The sequence below is a fragment of the Salvelinus sp. IW2-2015 genome, linkage group LG18 (assembly GCF_002910315.2).
Source record: "Salvelinus sp. IW2-2015 linkage group LG18, ASM291031v2, whole genome shotgun sequence".
NCBI classification, from domain to species: Eukaryota; Metazoa; Chordata; class Actinopteri; order Salmoniformes; family Salmonidae; genus Salvelinus; species Salvelinus sp. IW2-2015.
Genome location: NC_036858.1, coordinates 34,993,541 through 35,010,606, shown reverse-complemented (window position 1 = coordinate 35,010,606; position 17,066 = coordinate 34,993,541). Strand labels below are relative to the sequence as shown.

Below are 17,066 nucleotides of genomic sequence, written 5' to 3'. Positions count from 1 at the left end.
GTATGTATGTATGTATGTATGTATGTATGTATGTATGTATGTATGTATGTATGTATGTATGTATGTATGTATGTATGTATGTATGTATGTATGTAGGTGTGCACACCCATGTCGTGGAATGCCTTAAGTGCCTCGCTGGTGTCCAGCACTCGGAGGATGAACCAGAGCAGAGGTTCAGACAGCTGGCATGTTGACAGAGAGCCCTGGGAGAAATACAAAGACTGCTTGAGGTTTAAAAACTTTCAGCAACAATGGGTCAAACAGTCAGAAATATAACAGAAGTACTACACAAGCTAAGTTTTTCCCCCCTCAATCCTTTAATCTTCACAAGTAAATGTCTAAACAGAAAAATCTAAATGATGCCCTTTTGGTCATAGCTGAGCTCAGTCTTACTTGTCTTCCCATGTACCCACAAGCCATGTAGGTGAGGATGGGCTGCAGCATAACCTGCACCGAGGTGGCCCTCTTGCTCAGAGAGGTGAGGATGGTGAACAGGCCGTCTCCTACAGAAATGGCATCTAGTCCGCCATGGAAGTTCTCATGCTTGGTCAAGTGGAGGCCACTAGCACCTACAGACCGGAAAGTATCATCAATAACAAACATTTCAATATAGTAAAATCGGTTTACAGGTGATCCATATTAATAAAGCTTTCATAAGGTAAGTGCGCAGATGCCTACCTATGATCATAGCCATGGCGCTGCTGTTGCACTGGCCCAGAGCAGAGAGGATCTGGCTCATGATCTGCTGGTTGGTCAGCACCAGGTCAGCCACTCCGGCCGCAGGGCCCTGGTTAGGGGTGGCCCCTCCCGCTGCCCCCTCCTTGCTGCCGCACACCTTCTCCTCGTCCGACGCGCTGCTGTCCGACGCCCCGCTGCCCGCCGGAGGCAGACGCCCACTGAACTCACGGTCACCCGACAGGGGCAGCTGAACCAGGGCGTTGACTAGCTTAAGCAGGTCGAACATGAGTTGGTCGCGCGTGGTCTCGCCGCACACCGCCTTGGCGTCACCGGGCCGGATGATGTTGGCGAAGAGGCCTCCAAAGCAGGCGCGGGCACCCACAGAGCTGTCGGAGCCGCTGCGGGACACCACCTTGTCAGAGCAGGTGATGTAGTGGTGCACCAGGAAGGTGATGGACTCGATGACAGAGGAGATGGTGCTCACCGACACCACCTCAAAGTTCTGCTCCAGGGTGAACTCTAACAGCTTGACCTGAGCGTCCAGWGGACCCTGGCCTGACTGGAACGGACCCCTGAAGGACGGGCGGAGGAGAAAAGACAGGATCATTGACGAAGGTGCTTCCTAACAAATCATTGTACTGTTTTGTGATGGAATCAAAAGGATGGCTTTTGTTGCAGCCCAGCTATAACATCAGATAAATTGAAGATGACTAGCTATCATTTGAATAAAGTCTATTAAGTGCTGGGGTGGAACAAAAAGCTGCTCTTGATGTCTCTAGGCAACCTACCTCTCAGTGGACAGGATGTGCATCAGTTTGAGCAGGAACTCGCTAAACATCTGTGGGCAGGTGGAAGAGAGGTGCACCTGGAGCCTGGTGAGGAACTCTTGCATAGCTTGGGTGGCGGTGGGGCCGACCTGGGAGCTGTACTGGCTGGTGCCATGGGGGTTGCCCCCAGACAGGAAACGTACAAGCACGTGCACCAGCGTAGGGTCCGACACCATCTGCTGGGCCGTGCTCTCATGAGCTCCCATCCCACTGCTGGAGGCTGCGGACAGAGACGCACAGGACCAAAACACACTTGATTAAAAAGGAGTACTATTGAAAGTCCTTTGGCCTCATTTACATCTTCGGTTACACTGCATATTCAATATGGATTTACTATTTCGCAATCCTCAAATGGGAAACGTCAGTCAGAGTTGGCAGACACTGTCTTGAGAGTGAAACCCTAAGAATGGTGGACTTACCACTGGAGGGCATGTTGGTCATGAGGGTAAGGGAGTGCAGCACCAGGCACCAGGTCCTCAGGGAGGTGTTGGGGTACCAGGCTAGCACCGACAGGAAACTGTTGATAGAGGCTGCAGGGAAACACAGGAGACGGCAGTTTAACATACACTTCCCCGCGTGAAAAGGAAAACAGTGAATGATTCACACAAGATAAATCCAGTGGTTTGAGAGCTAAGTGGCGAAAGGGAGTGAATGGAGACAAACACAGGGTGACCTCTGACCTTGGTTGAGTGGGATGGTGGGCACTCTGCTGGCGTTGAACATAAAGATGTCAGATCCACTTTCCTCAGTGCCCCCAGAGCAGGAGTTGAGACTGAGGGTCAGCCACAGTTGCAGCAGAGACTCCATCTAAGGCAGAAACACATGTGAACACTTCATCTACAAATCGACTTATCCAGGGTAACCAACGTATTCTTGAGAATGGTACAGTACGTTACCTCTACTGCCACATCATTACAAAACTGTGTAGAGGGAAGTAAAAAACAGAGTGAAGTGCAACAAGTCATTCAAGTCCTCTGGAGTAGCAGAGACCCTGGACTATACCGTCTGTTGGTGACTGACCTGTACGTGGTGCACCTGGAGCATGGAGAAGAGCTTGTTGAAGCAGGCACTCAGCATGGGGATGGAGGAGGCCTGTACCATTAGGCTGCTTCCTGGTGGGGAGCCCCCACGGAGACCCCTCAGCAGAGAATCATCCGTCCCATTGGATGCCTGGGACACTGAAGGGAGAGAAGGGACAAGGGTCAGCCATCTTTGATGCTTCGCAAGTCTTTACATTTTTTCCCAAGACTCAAGTGTACATGACCAAACATCTAGAAATACTTTTGTCGGTAGGTTTATACCTGCGGGGGACGTTGAGGTGAGCGCCTGTAAGATGGAGTCGGCCTCCAGAGTGGCCATCATCTTGAGCATAAGCTCAGCCTGCTGCTCCAGCCCRACCTCCAGGCGGGCGTCCAGAGCTGAGGGAGAGGACAAAAAGGTCAGGGTTAAAAGGTGGAACATATTCCTTTACATGCATGGAACACGCTGGAGTACAAAGAAGCAGAAGTGTGGAATCCAGTTTGGGAGCTGATATCTGGATACAAAAAAATTATAATAAATGAGCCCTTACCTTGCGACACAGATACAGAGAGACTTTGAGACCCAGGCTTTTCGGCAGCAACCGGGGGCTTGGACACAGCAATCCCTACTCCCCCTATGTAGGGGTTGTAACCGTAAGTYCCATAGTCAGCACCCCAGTAGTCATACCAGGTGCTGCTAATAGGCTGTAGGAAGAGAGAGAGAGAAAAGGGAAACGCAAATGCAGTCATTCTTGTCAGATGCTAGCTACCGGTATAATATTACATACACATTAACACTACATTCTTTTGCATGCAATGGTGGAGTTTTCAGAAAGAAAAGAAAGAGTGAAGAGGAGAAATACTTCCCCAAGTTTGCTAGTTTGATTGATTGGGTCTACATACATTAAATTGCTTTGAGACTCAAAACGCCTGAGCGGAGTTAAATTTAAAAGTTTCTGAGAAATTAGAGTGCAAGGCTAAGACGGAGGTGGTGTTGGGGAGGGATTCAATACGACTGCAGAACTTTGTATTACATGTTATCTAAAAAATGCATTATGAGAAGAGGTTGAACTCCATGGTTCGAAGTTTGTATAGCTACATCATTGATCAGTGGGGTTAATTTAAGTTCATGTACTAACCCGATGTGATTGTGTCAATACTGAACTCAACAGAAATGCAAGAGAGCATGGAGAGAGGAGTGGAACAGGAAAAAGGTGAGTCAAGCAAATTACATACCTTAAAGACTTTGGCGGCGAGGGGATCTTTTTCCAAATCAATATCTAAAGGATCAATATCAACATCCATGAGGTCTTGTAGCAAGTCAAAGTCAATGTCTTTATCTTTTTCCAAAGATGAAAGAGATGGAGCACCTTTGGATAACGAAAAGAGCTTTAATATTGCCAAGTAAGCACACTAAAACCAGCAAACTCAGAGGCCTTCTTTTAGGAAGTCACTAGGCAATTTTAAGGCCTACAGACATTTATTTCTGCAGTTGAGAGGGAGTCCAAACAATGGACGTTTGCCCACTAAATCAGCAATCTGACAACTTTAGCCAAAATTCAGACGTGATATAAGTGCTTTTGTGTAAATCATTGATGTCGTCTAGGGAATGAAGATTTGTGACAGTACCACGAAGTAGTGCATCATTTTCACAGATTAAATCCCCTTAGTCTTATTAGAAAATAAACACCACCCCTTGAAACATCTGGATATCTAATATGCAATGAAGATACACTGTTTGAACTCCCCCTCCAAAAGGCAAACAGTCCACTCAGAATCAAACTGGTTAGAGAAGCTCTCAATAGTCCCCTTTAAAATAAAACACTGGGGAAAAAAACTAAAATAAAGATGCAGCTAGCTAAAAGGGGAAAACAAGAAAAACAATTTAACACAAATGCATCCATTTGGGGGGGGTGAGGTCCATGTGTAAAATGTTGTCAAGGACGGGCCTACCAACGCACTTTGGAAAACAGAGGAGGTCCCAGGAGTACCTGCGATGATATCCGGAACCAGGGCCTCGTCGATGGTCTCCACCTGGGGGATGGAGGTGGACTGGGCCAGGGAGTCAGAGTCTATCCCTGATGAGGACGACGATGCCCCTGCCTCCTCACCCACCGCCCCCTCGTCCATACCATCTAGGGACCCTGGGGACAGCAACTCCCCTGAGGAAAGGGGACAGGACAGGACAAGGTTAGTGCTGGGAGAAATCAAAACGACCAGACTCCCAGCAATGCAAGGACTCCCCAAATCTATTGTTCTCTTGAATACAGCTTTTGCTGGAAAACAGTGTTCACAATGAAGTGTGAATTGAAGAGTGAATTGAATTGTAGCAGCACCCCCTACCTGCCAGGATGTCCTGCAGCATGCAGGTGAGGGAGTACTGGGCCCAGGCCCCTCCCCAGGAGATGTCCCCCCTGTTGAAGTCTGTCCCCACCAGCAGCAGCAGCAGACGCTCCAGCTGGTGCTCCGACACCACCTCACACAGGTGGATGGTGGGCCTGGTGGCGTTGGCTATCCTGGCCAAGACCTGCAAAGTCAAATCAGACAGTGATCAGCATAAGTAGCCATTTAGAGTCAACCAAATCCATCTTCGCCAGTAGAAGTAGATTTTATAATTTTTTTAAAATAACGTTCCCAAGGTAAACTGACTATTTCTCAGGTCCAGATCGTAGAATATGCATATAATTTACAGATTAGGATAGAAAACACTCCAAAGTTTCCAAAACGGTCAAAATATTGTCTATGAGTATAACAAAACTGATTCTGCAGGCGAAAACCTGAAATCTAACCCGGAAGTGATTTTTTAAAATTTAAATCTGTGTTTCCTGGCCCGTCTTTCTTCCATTTAAAGGGGTATCAACCAGATTCCTTTTCCAATGGCTTCCTCAGGCTGTGACCAGGCTTTAATTTTGAAAAATTAGCGAGATTTTTCAAAACTAGTCAGGTGTCCTTTGATTAGTACCTGCGCGCGAGAGGGGTAGCTCTCCATTTTTTTTTCTCTCTTATTGAATAGGTTACGGTCCGGTTGAAATATTATCGATTATGTTTGTTAAAAACAACCTGAGGATTGATTATAAAAAAAACATTTTCCATGTTTCTACGACCATTACAGATACTTTTTTGAATTTTCGTCAACCGGAACGAGGCTTTGGTTTTCTGAACATAACGCGCAACCCAAATGGCGTTTTTTTTATATAAAAGTAATATTTATCGAACAAAAATAACATTTGTTGTGTAACTGGGAGTCTCGTGAGTGCAAACATCCGAAGATTATCAAAGGTAAGCGATTAATTTTATTGCTTTTCTGACTTTCGTGACCATGCAAAATTTTGGGCTAGCTGTTGTAGCATTGATTGATACACTCACAAAAGCTTGGATTGCTTTCGCTGCAAAGCATATTTTCAAAATCTGACACGATAGGTGGATTAACAACAAGCTAAGCTGTGTTTTGGTATATTTCACTTGTGATTGCATGATTATAAATATTGTTAGTAATATTTTGCACCCTGCAATTCAGCGGTTGTTTAGTAAAATGATCCCGCTAAAGGGATCCGTAGCGCAGAGAAGTTAACATTGGTAGCAGAGGATGGCTAATAACTACAATGTGCCACCTCGCTTCGACGATAAGAGGTTGTACGAAAGTTGGAAAAATGAACTTGCAATCTGGACACGGGTTACTAATCTGGACGTGAAAAAGCAAGCACTTGCGGTGGTATTATCGCTCGAGGGAAGAGCGAGAGATACAGCACTGGAAATATCCGTTGAGGATTTGAACAAGGATGACGGTATGGGAACTTTGATCACAGCACTGGATTCTGTATTTCTTAAAGACGAGAAAGACCGTGCCTACGAGGCATATTCAAACTTTGACAGTGTTACGAGAGATATTTCGGTTGCAATGACGGACTACATCATTGATTTCGAACAGAGGTACAATATGATGCGCAAGTACGACATGGTTCTCCCGGATGCAGTGTTAGCTTTCAAGTTGCTAGATACTGCCTGTCTAGATGGTAGGGAGAAACAGTTGGCTTTGACTGCTTGTACTGTGCTGACTTTTGCATCAATGAAGTCGGCACTAAAAATAATTTTTGGTGAAAAGACGTCTGTCGCGCCAATAACAGATGGAATGCAAGTGAGTGACGCAGCATATTACACTGAGCAGCAGAGAAAAGGCGCCAACAAGTCACGTTCTCAAGACAACCAGAAGAGGGCAGCATTTCCCGGCACAAATCCACTGGACAAATATGGAAGGAGATCAAAATGTGCTATTTGTCAAAGCACTTAGCATTGGGTTAAAGACTGTCCTCATAAAAATGAACAAGTTAAAATAACAGAGGAAAATGTAAACAGAGATAGAGCAGTGTAACATTACACTGTTTTCAAATGAATCTGCTTCTGATACTGAGAGTTTTATAGTTGAATCCTTAGGATCTGCTGTGATTGATACCGCATGTACACGGACAGTGTGTGGTGCAAAATGGCTTGATAGCTATGTCAGTGAACTAAATATGAAAGAAGTACAAATGATTGACACACCAAGCAACAGAGCTTTCAAATTTGGAGATGGGAGAATTGTCCATTCTACCAAGAGAGTTAAGATACCAGCAAAAATTGGTCAGACTAAGTGTCACATTGAAACAGAGGTGGTCCCTACAGATATCCCCTTACTATTAAGCAAAGCTTCCCTCAAGAAGGCAGAGGCTGTACTAGACATAAAAAATGACACGGCAGTGATGTTTAAACAACCAGTGACTCTTGAACTTACTACCTCAGGCCACTATTGTGTAAACATTTTAGACAAAGACATCACACAGAGTCCATGCAAAAATGAGATTCTGACTGACACAGAGCACATGGAGATTCTGACAGTCACAGAGAACATGAACACTAAAGAAAAACAAATTATTGTTAAAGCTTTACAAACAGTTTGGACATGCTACAGTTGACAGACTTCAGAAGTTACTCAGCAGTTCAGGGAATAATGATGATGAGAAGTACGAAACTGGAAACAAAGTGTACTACAAACGAGTTGACTGTCAAGAGTGGAAAGGACCGGGAGTAGTCATTGGTCAAGATGGTGTGGTGATATTTGTAAAGCACGGAGGCATCATTGTCAGGGTGCATCACTCAAGATTGCGGAAAGTAAATGATCAACAAGATAGAGGGGCTGTTGCTGAGAATCAGTCTCCTAATGAAAATGACAAAAAGGACACAGTAACAGACACAAACCTAACAGATGTCGCATCCAATGATATGGACACTGAAACTGACACAGGAAATGGAGCAGAGACCTTCAACCATGCCACAGGTAATACTGTTGAGCGTTCAAATGAGGAAAACATTCAACAACAGCCACATGTGTTAAGAGAACATGGTTGTTCCAATCTGAAAACTGGACAAACTGTTAAATACATGGACAGAGAAAGTGGTATTCCACATACAGCAACCGTCATTGGACGAGCAGGAAAAGCAAAACACAAGAACTGGTACAACTTGCAGTACTCTGAACCAGCTACACTTTCTGGTACAACAGGGTCGGTTGACCTGTCACTTGTAGATAATATCAGAATTGAACCAATGGAAAATCGAGAAAAACAGAATGACATTCAAAATGATGATGTACTTGAAACAAAGGACGTGTCATTTGACTCAGCTAAGCTAGATGAGCTCAGTAATTGGAGGAAAAATGGAGTGTTTGAGGAAGTCAAAGACATTGGCCAAAAATGCGTCTCAACAAGGTGGGTTTGTACCCTTAAAGAATCTTTAACTGGAATAGTGCCTAAAGCACGTCTAGTGGCTAGAGGTTTTGAGGAGCTGGCTGCTAAAGAACTCCCAAAAGACTCACCGACATGTGCCTCAGAGTCACTCAGATTGCTGATGTCAGTGATCTGCCAGAAAAAATGGAAACTTAATTCCATAGACATCAAATCTGGATTTTTGCAGGGAACAGCGCTGTCAAGGGACATTCACATCCGACCTCCGCCTGAAGCTAAAAGCGAAGGAACACTGTGGAAACTAAAAAAGTGTGTGTATGGACTGGCAGATGCATCACTCTACTGGTACAACAAAGTCAAGGCAACAATGCTGAATACAGGTGGAAAAATGTCACAAGTGGATCCTGCAGTCTTCTATTGGCTTGATTAAGACTGCAATGTGACTGGAGTACTTGCCTGTCATGTTGATGACTTTATCTGGGGTGGCTCACAGACCTTTGCTAGGTTGGCCGTGAGGCGCATGATAATTTTTGTTATGTTGGAATAGAGTTTATTACAGTTGATGGAAAAATACTGATGCAACAGGAGAGCTATATCAAGAATCTTCAACCCATCCACATGGATTCTTCAAGAGCCGTACAAAGGAATTGCCCTCTATGTGGAATTGAAGCTGGTCAAATGAGGTCAAAGATAGGACAAATTCTATGGGTTGCGAGACAGAGTAGACCTGATGTAATGTTTGATGCTTGCAACTTGGCATCTAACACAAAACACGCCACTGTACAAACCATTCATGAGGCAAACAAAGTTGTTCGTAAACTGAAATCACAACAAGTGACTTTAAAGTTTCAGCATGTTGGAAAAGATGACTCTTTGAAACTAGTTGTCTTCAGTGATGCTTCGCTAGGGAACCTTACAGATGGAGGCACACAAGGTGGACATCTAATCGTGTTAATGGGTGAAGGAGGAAGATTCTCACCTATCTGTTGGCAGTCAAAAAGGATCAGAAGGGTCGTCTGAAGCACACTTGCTGGAGAAACCCTTGCTCTTGCGGATGGAATTGACAATGCTATCTTTCTTGCAACTCTGTTCTCAGAGCTTAACACTGGTGGGACAAAACGGCACTTTCTACCTGTAGTTTGTGTCACTGACAACTACACATTAGTTGATGCTGTGAAGTCAACCAAGTCTGTCACAGAGAAAAGACTTCAAGATTAGCAGCATCAAGGAACTTATTCAAGCACAGAGAATCCAGCGGTCGACCACAAAGGAACAGCTTTGCTGACTGTCTGACTAAAAAAGGAGCATCCGGTCTTGTGCTCCTACAGGCTCTCAGTAATGGAAAGTGGCAGCTTGAGTAATACAAATAAAAACTGTCACACAACCCATTTGTAATGGGGATCTTGAATAATACGTGGACATTTAATTATGTTGTTGATGTTTTATTTGTCTTTAAAGAAAAGGGGGAGATTGTTAAGTTCATGTTTTAAGTATCCCTATATTTCTGTTATTACGGGGCTATCACTCAGTCAAGAGTGCGCATGCGCAGGAAGTCTAGTGGTTGATGGACCTAGCCTTGAGTGTAATGGCTACCTTGTAGTGTGTTCATATAGTATAGTAAACTTTGTTAAACTGGAACCTTGTCGTTGTGTCATTTCGAGTTCACAGTGGTAACATCAAGTGTGCCCTCTATTCAACTGAACTCGAAGTTGTGGCTGTGCATACCTTGCAGACGAACAGCAGGAGGTCTGCGTGGCAGGTGAAGTCCATGGAGAGGAGGAAGAGGGCCAGTTTCTGTACCACGGAGATGCAGCGCTCATGGGCCAGGGTGAAGGGCAGAGGCTCCACCTCAGGTGGCTCCTTGGCGGCGGTGGCCTCTGTGTCTAGGGTGGAGCGAGGCCACTCGGCTGTACGCCTCAGACGGATCAGGTCCTTAAAGTGCTGCCAGAGCGAGAGATGGAAAGGCAAATGTCAGGCAGGGGAAGTCGATGAATACACATGGTTTCATCGATCACTATTGAAACGAGCATACTTGTAACCTGTGTAAGTGTGTTAGGTTCAGAAGTTATGCTTAAGTGTATGCAGATCTGTCGTAACTTGTGAAAAGTTGGCCCCAAAACATGCAGTGTTGAGGATATTTGACTTTATATTCTTGTGTTCCCAAGATGAGGAAAAGCCTAGAAATAGAATTACTTAACTCTTAGTCATTCCATTTCCAGATTGATCAGTCAAAACAGAAAGCTTTCCTTTTCAGAGTTTCTGAAATCCTCACCTTGGATGTGGCCTGTTTCAGCTTGGCCTGCTCCACCAGCAGTTTGTACGAGGAGCTTTTGTTGCTCTGGATCTTCTCCTTCTCAATTTGCTCCACCAAAGCTTTCTGTTTTGCCTTCAATAGATTTAACTGCTACAATGAAAAGGGCATGATAAATATAAACACTGCACAGACCATCTACTACATGCAGAGACGTCATGCAAAGCCATTAATAAGAGGGAGAATCCCAGTGGTGTAAAGTACTCAAGTAAAAATACTTTCAAGTACTACTAAAATTGTTTTTTGGGGTATCTGTACTTTATTTATATTTGACAACTTTTACTTCACTACATTCCTAAAGAAAACAAATGTACTTTTTACTCCATACATTAATCCTGGCACGAAAATGTACTTGATACATTTTGAATGTTTATCAGGACAGGAAAATGGTCCAATTCACACACTTATCAAGAGAACATCCCTGGTCATCCATACCCCCTCTGATCTGGCGGACTCACTAAACACAAATGCTTCGTTTGTAAATTACGTGTTGGAGTGTGCCCCTAGCTATCCGTAAATTAAAAAAAAACAATTGTGTTGTCTGGAGTGCATAATATAAGGAGTTTGAAATGATTTACACTTATTTTTTATACATAACTATATTTTAGCAATTACATTTACTTTTGATACTTAAGTATATTTAAAACCAAATACTTTTACTCAAGTACCGGTAGGTATTTTACTGGCAAACTTTCTCGAGTCATTTTCTATTAAGGCATCTTGGGTACTTTATCCACCACTGGAGAATCCCATAATTGTGACAAATACAGATTCATGAGGTATGAAAAAACATGGCAGATACACAACTCCCTGACGTTTTTGAGATGGAACGAATGTTGGATTTGGACACATTTACCTGTTTGTGGTGCACCAGCTGTTTGCGGATCTTGCGGGAGTACAGACGGTCCAGGCTGCTGTTGCCTTTGGTTGATCTGTTGGAGCTGGAGGACTGGAGGCTGTTATTTATAAAGCTCCACTGATTACCTTGATTCATTGGAGAGAGATGGAAAAAAGGCATGTTAGACTTGTGTTTTGGGTTCCAAATCAATATGCATTACCCTGTTAAAAGGATTCATGATGCTCAAAACTGAAGAAATATTGTAATAACTTAACTTCATAGCCACTCAAAACCAAGGGTAATAGAATAAGGTTTCTCCTAAGCCTATAACGTCACTCATACAAGGCTGTTTCTTAAAGAAAATGAGAAACGCCACATGCATAAGTCAAAAAAGGGGAAATTGGGGAGACAAAACAAGATCACTTTGGGATTTCTTGACCTCATAAATCATCAGTGCCAGATCTCATCGGAGAGCTACACCGCACTAGCCTACACTACACTACCTGTGAAGGTGCGCTCCCTCTCCTTCCCTCCCTGGTGCTTCTTGCCTGCAGACGCCTCGTCCTCCACGCTGGCCACGTAGTCCAGCAGTCGTGACACAAGCATCACCACCCAGCTGATCATGGGGACGTCCAACACACCTGCCGCACACACAGACACACACTCATAGGCTGCTGGTTGAGTCCATGGTCCAGGGAGGCCGGTGTTGGTGCTGGGGCCAGGGAGTCCCCCAGCCCCCCATCCCTGCTGCCAGCCCCAGCCCAGGGACCCTCCGGCTAGCCCACCTTCAGTCCTGCGCTGGGTAGCCGACCGGGGCTGCTGTAGGGGGGACAGCAAGCTGTCCAGCAGGTTGAGCAGCCCCTCCAGCACACCGCTGTTGCTCAGGGATCTTTGACCGATACAGGACAGGAGCATGAAAACTCTGAGGGAGGACACAGAGGACACGGTCAATCTCCGGAAACATGGTAAAACACAAAAATCGATAAGTCTGGATGGGTGCTTCTGATACATTCAAACCCATTAGTATCTTCACGTGACAACAAAGACTTCTCTTTATGGAATCCAATTTCAAATGGGCAGTAGTCGGTTTATGTTGTTTCCAAGGAGCTACAGTTTGTCAGTGTGGTGTAATCAATCTAAATAAAGGACTGAAGTGGATCGTAGGGCTGGGAATTGCCAGGGACCTCACAATACGATATTACGGCGATACTTAGGTGCCGATACGACACGCATTTCGATTTTCACGATTCTATATGCATTGCGATTCGATATTGTGATTTTATTGCGATTCGCTGTTGCAAACATATTGCTCACCATACGTCTGCTGCAGAGGGACAAGAGAGCGCCACGAGAAAATGAGTTTTGACCAGTCAAAGTGCTGAGAAAACTAATCGGCTCCCTATTTAAAAAGACAGAGAAGAAGCTATGAAGGAAAAATACTGGAGATTTGATGCAAGTAGAGCAAACTAGCGCAAAAATAATATTGCGATATTGTCAAAATGATACATCGTCAAAAACAATATCCCGATTTGTAACTATTGGATTTTTTCCTGCATCACTAGTAGATAGATATAGCGCCTCAGACGGATCGTAAAAGCCCACCTGTCCTGGGGGAAGATGAGCAGCTGCTCGGAGTTGTACAGTTCCTGCAGGACGTTGGAGAGGAACTGGCCCCACCAGCGCTCCCCTCCACAGAGCTGCACTAGTAGCAGACCAGCGTGCAGGCGGATCTTGGGCGTGCCACTAATGCACAGGTGCTTGAAGAGCTCCTCGCAGGCATGCGCGTGGAACGTGCTCTGCAGAACGGACGGGACTGCGTGCCCTAGAGGGAAGAACAAGGAGAGAGTGAGCATAATAGAACACAAGAAGCAAGTGAGAGGTTGGAGGTCAAATGAGAGACAGGGAAAGTTGGAGGGGGAGAAAAACAGGCAAAACATTTATAAATACTGTACCAAGGACAGAGATCCACTGAGAAGGTATGTTAAATAATGGAGGAGAAGACGCAACAGAGGGGTAAAAAGCAAGTGACGGACCAAAACATTTAATAGCAAAATGCACTTGACTAAATCAAATAGCCTTCAACAGTAAAATAAAATTATAATTCAGCTATCCTAGAAAAGGGGTTTCATATGACAAGAAAACCCCAGTCCTTTAAATAGCAGCTCTTCACTTCAGAGAGAAAATAGAAATTTAAAGGCTCCTTTGCACTGCTGTAAACAGGGCCCATTGGAATTCACTGAGGGTACAGAGACAGTGCAGGTATAAAGCCAGGCAGCATCAGCAGCAAGGGGGGTAATCCATTATTCTCTTTCACGAGAGGAGACTCATGAAACTGTACGACGAGCTGCTAGGGAGCATCAGTGGGGATTTGATGGGTGAGAGAAGGAGATTGTTAAGCACACTTAACAGCGGCGTGGGCTTTCGGGTTAACTTTGAACAACTTTAAAAAGAGAGTTATCAAAGTGCAACTTTTTCCAATGAGACCATACAGAATGCCTTGTGAGAATATGGATAGCAAACATTAAATATGTATGCTTTTTCAATTCAAAAGGCAAGTGCGGGCAGAGAAAATTATTGATTCATTCCTAAAAAGATGGGAAAGTTTTTAAAAATTCATTCTTACATCGCTTGAAATAATTGATGCTCAAACATGGCTATAACGTCCAAAAATGCGTTAGGCTTTTGCAAGGGGAAAACGCACGTATTGAGGTGCGACTCACCAAGCAGATCAAACACAGAAAGACAATACCAATGTCCTCTAGGGATGTTGTGAGGACAATGGACAATCGGGTAAAGGATGATATTGGTTTGAAGCTAGGCCAACAGAGTTGCATGAATATGGGACAGTCAGAAAAGTAGACCCCCATCCCTGATACAGACCCTGTGGCCCTCCCAGACATCTCACCGTTGTTGGAGTGCAGCAGGCTGAGGAGTGTGTCCAGCAGGTAGCGGATGATGGTTCTCAGCTGCTCGGTGGATGAGTTCTGGATGAGCTCCCGGGGGTCGTAGGGTTCCGGCAGGACCTTGCGCCCGGCCCCTAGGGACACGCGGAGTCTCTGAACGGCGTGGTGGGCCAGGTTGAGCTGCAGCTGCAGCTGAATACAGTCCTGGTAGGCCGAAAAGACCCGAGAGTCCTCCTCCACCGCCTTGTCGGGCTTGCGCAGGAAGTACTGGGCGTTGTTGGCACTGTTGAGAGGAGGCAGGTCGATGTTCTGGAGTAACGTCTCCAGCCGGTGGCACGCCAGGTTGTACCTAGAGAAAGATGGAGAGTCAACTGGGCATGCAGCTTATGTATATAGTTTTACTATATATTGATTCTGGACTACCGTGGCTATGTCAAGTATGTCACATAAAACCTTTCCTACTCCTTGACTCACTAAATCAGACAATCAGTGAGCAAACTAGTGGGATAGTACGACCTCTGACCTGCACTGGATGTCCTCCTGCAGGGCCACCATCATGGCCAGGTGCTGGTGCACGTCAGGCTGGCTGGCCGCCTCACACTCCCCCCTCAGGGGGTCGTGCATCAGCTTCAGCTCGCTCTCCCAGGGAAGGATGTAGGTGTGGCCATAGTAGAAGCCCAATGGGATCTTGGCCCGGGCATTGGTGCTGCCATAACGCCCAATCACAGTGATCTGTTGGGTGAAGTGGGAGGTATGGAGAAAAGTGGATTAGGTTGTAGGAAAACAGCTGCTATGGAACATAGTAATTTTATCACAGAATGCTCATTGAGGGAAAAAAACGGATAACGGTGCAATTTCTTCAATGCCCACAGAGTTCAGATACTTATTCGAAACCCGTGAATTAGAAAAGGTATAGAAAAGAAGACAAATGGACAAAGATCTTCAGAGACAATGCATCTCGGCCACTGACTTTCATGAAGCGGCAGACAGGGGGCGGCAGAAGGTCGTGCAGGATGAGGGAGTGGGTGCTGATGTCCGTGGCAACCACTAGCCTGCGTCCGTCCACCTCCTCCCCCAGCGTCCAGATGTCGATGGACAGAGAGGCCAGGTCCCCACAGGTGGGGATCAGAGCATCGGTCAGCAGCACGGGGCGACCGAAGTCGAGCGTCACAAACCTCCGCGCTCCTGGGACAAGAGGAGAGATATTTACACACACACACACACACACACACACGAGCTCACCTAAACAACTTGGTTACATCCCAAATGAATCACCGTTTGTCATCTACTCGTGATATATCCTTTTGAGTTAAAAAAGTTACAACTGTTAACCAAGTCAAAGAGACAAAAAAAAAGGTAAGTGTACTTACCAGAGTGCATGCGCTCGATAATGATGGACTGTTGCGGAGGAGGCTGGAGGAAGTGAGAGGCTTGAGAGATGACCAAAGCCAGACCGCTGCCCATAGGATTCTGGAACAAACACAGACGCTTTTCAGTCAAAACAGGTAGTAAAACAAACTTCATTGAAATAGTTTGCATTATTTGACACAATGTAACAAAAATCCCTTGGTGTTCATGTAAAGCCCACACAACATAACTGCTGTGCTATGAGCTATTGAGAGTTGTCCATGTTACTGACCGGCTTGGCTTTCTGGCTGTTCTTGTTGTGTGCGGCCAGGTTTACGGGCGGTGGATCCATCATGGAGCCGGGGAAGAGCTGGGCCAACTCCACACTGATGGCTGCCGACACCGCCTCGTTGGGCGGGGTGAGCGGGGGCGTCATGAACAGTGGGGTGGTCTTGGGCGTCGGGGGGATGACGTCAGAGGGGTGGATGAAGAAGCCGGGGGTGCTGGAAGGCACAGAGTTGTGGATGGGCCCTACGCCGGAGGCCGCAGCTGCTGCTGACGTGGTCTGGTGCAGCTTTGCCTCCAGCTTGGCCTTCTGTTCCGAACACACAGGATTACTACTCGGCTAACAGGAAACAGTCAACACACGGCTACATGAAGTCTGACATAGGATCTTCGTATACGTGTGTATTGGTAAATAAGGGCTTAGATAAGACTGTATTGCATGCGCATGTGTGAGTACGTGATTGTATGTCTGTGCCTTTGTGCAAGCGTATGGGTGTGCATACAGGTGTCGGGGCATGTCGGTGCCACTACGGGTGCTGGAGTCCCTGACCTGTTGCTGCAGTTTGAGCAGCTGCTGCTGTTTCTCCTGGAGCACCTGCAGCTGCTGCTCTGCAGACACCATAGCGTGGGACAGCGACTGCAGAGCCACCTGGGCGGCAGAGCTCAACGCCGTAGACGCCTCGCCCACCGTGCCCGCCGACAGGCCACCCACTGCTGGGGTCACCCCAAACGTGCTCACTGGGAGGAGAGGGCAAAGGTCAGGAGCATCACTCAAAATCCCTGAGGAAGAAACGCGACGATGCCCGTGTTTAATGTTTCCGTTTCTGGAGGTAAAAAAGGCGAGTTGGGTACCTGTGAACATGCTTGCGTCGTCCCTCTCCACCCTGGTTCCGTCGCTGGTGGAGATACAGGTAAAGTGCAGTGGCTCCACCTCCAGGAGCCCGGTGAGAGCCGTGAAGCTGCCCTCGGCCGCCGCACAGCTGCTTACCTTACCGTTCCCTGCAAGAGACACACACACACACAAAGTACAGCCCAGACCAACATTTATTTCCCTGATAGTTCTTGAAGGGATTGGATAGGTGTAAGCAATAAGGTAGAATGCTGTCTCTTATACACATCTAGATGTGTATAAGAGACAGGT

General features: G+C 46.0%; 1 protein-coding gene across 21 annotated transcripts in view; it reads right to left on the bottom strand.

The window, feature by feature from the left end:
- Positions 1 to 17,066, bottom strand: part of LOC111977543 (dual E2 ubiquitin-conjugating enzyme/E3 ubiquitin-protein ligase BIRC6) — a 144,940-nt gene that overhangs the window by 87,772 nt on the left and 40,102 nt on the right. For 9 of the 21 annotated variants that reach the window (XM_070448444.1, XM_070448451.1, XM_070448458.1 and 6 more), the window contains exons 23-44: positions 16,778 to 16,924; positions 16,476 to 16,663; positions 15,933 to 16,235; positions 15,664 to 15,763; positions 15,264 to 15,478; positions 14,817 to 15,025; positions 14,296 to 14,642; positions 12,993 to 13,212; positions 11,894 to 12,312; positions 11,409 to 11,536; positions 10,514 to 10,645; positions 9,967 to 10,182; positions 4,868 to 5,051; positions 4,486 to 4,686; positions 3,761 to 3,894; positions 3,076 to 3,229; positions 2,807 to 2,923; positions 2,526 to 2,683; positions 2,186 to 2,312; positions 1,925 to 2,035; positions 1,467 to 1,725; positions 679 to 1,250 (exon numbers count right to left, since the gene is read on the bottom strand). In XM_070448444.1, coding sequence (XP_070304545.1) covers positions 679 to 1,250; positions 1,467 to 1,725; positions 1,925 to 2,035; positions 2,186 to 2,312; positions 2,526 to 2,683; positions 2,807 to 2,923; positions 3,076 to 3,229; positions 3,761 to 3,894; positions 4,486 to 4,686; positions 4,868 to 5,051; positions 9,967 to 10,182; positions 10,514 to 10,645; positions 11,409 to 11,536; positions 11,894 to 12,312; positions 12,993 to 13,212; positions 14,296 to 14,642; positions 14,817 to 15,025; positions 15,264 to 15,478; positions 15,664 to 15,763; positions 15,933 to 16,235; positions 16,476 to 16,663; positions 16,778 to 16,924 — 4,641 coding nt within the window. The remainder of the gene's footprint in view (positions 1 to 678; positions 1,251 to 1,466; positions 1,726 to 1,924; positions 2,036 to 2,185; positions 2,313 to 2,525; positions 2,684 to 2,806; positions 2,924 to 3,075; positions 3,230 to 3,760; positions 3,895 to 4,485; positions 4,687 to 4,867; positions 5,052 to 9,966; positions 10,183 to 10,513; positions 10,646 to 11,408; positions 11,537 to 11,893; positions 12,313 to 12,992; positions 13,213 to 14,295; positions 14,643 to 14,816; positions 15,026 to 15,263; positions 15,479 to 15,663; positions 15,764 to 15,932; positions 16,236 to 16,475; positions 16,664 to 16,777; positions 16,925 to 17,066) is intronic. The other 12 variants (XM_070448463.1, XM_070448462.1, XM_070448464.1 and 9 more) reach the window with 9 other exon arrangements.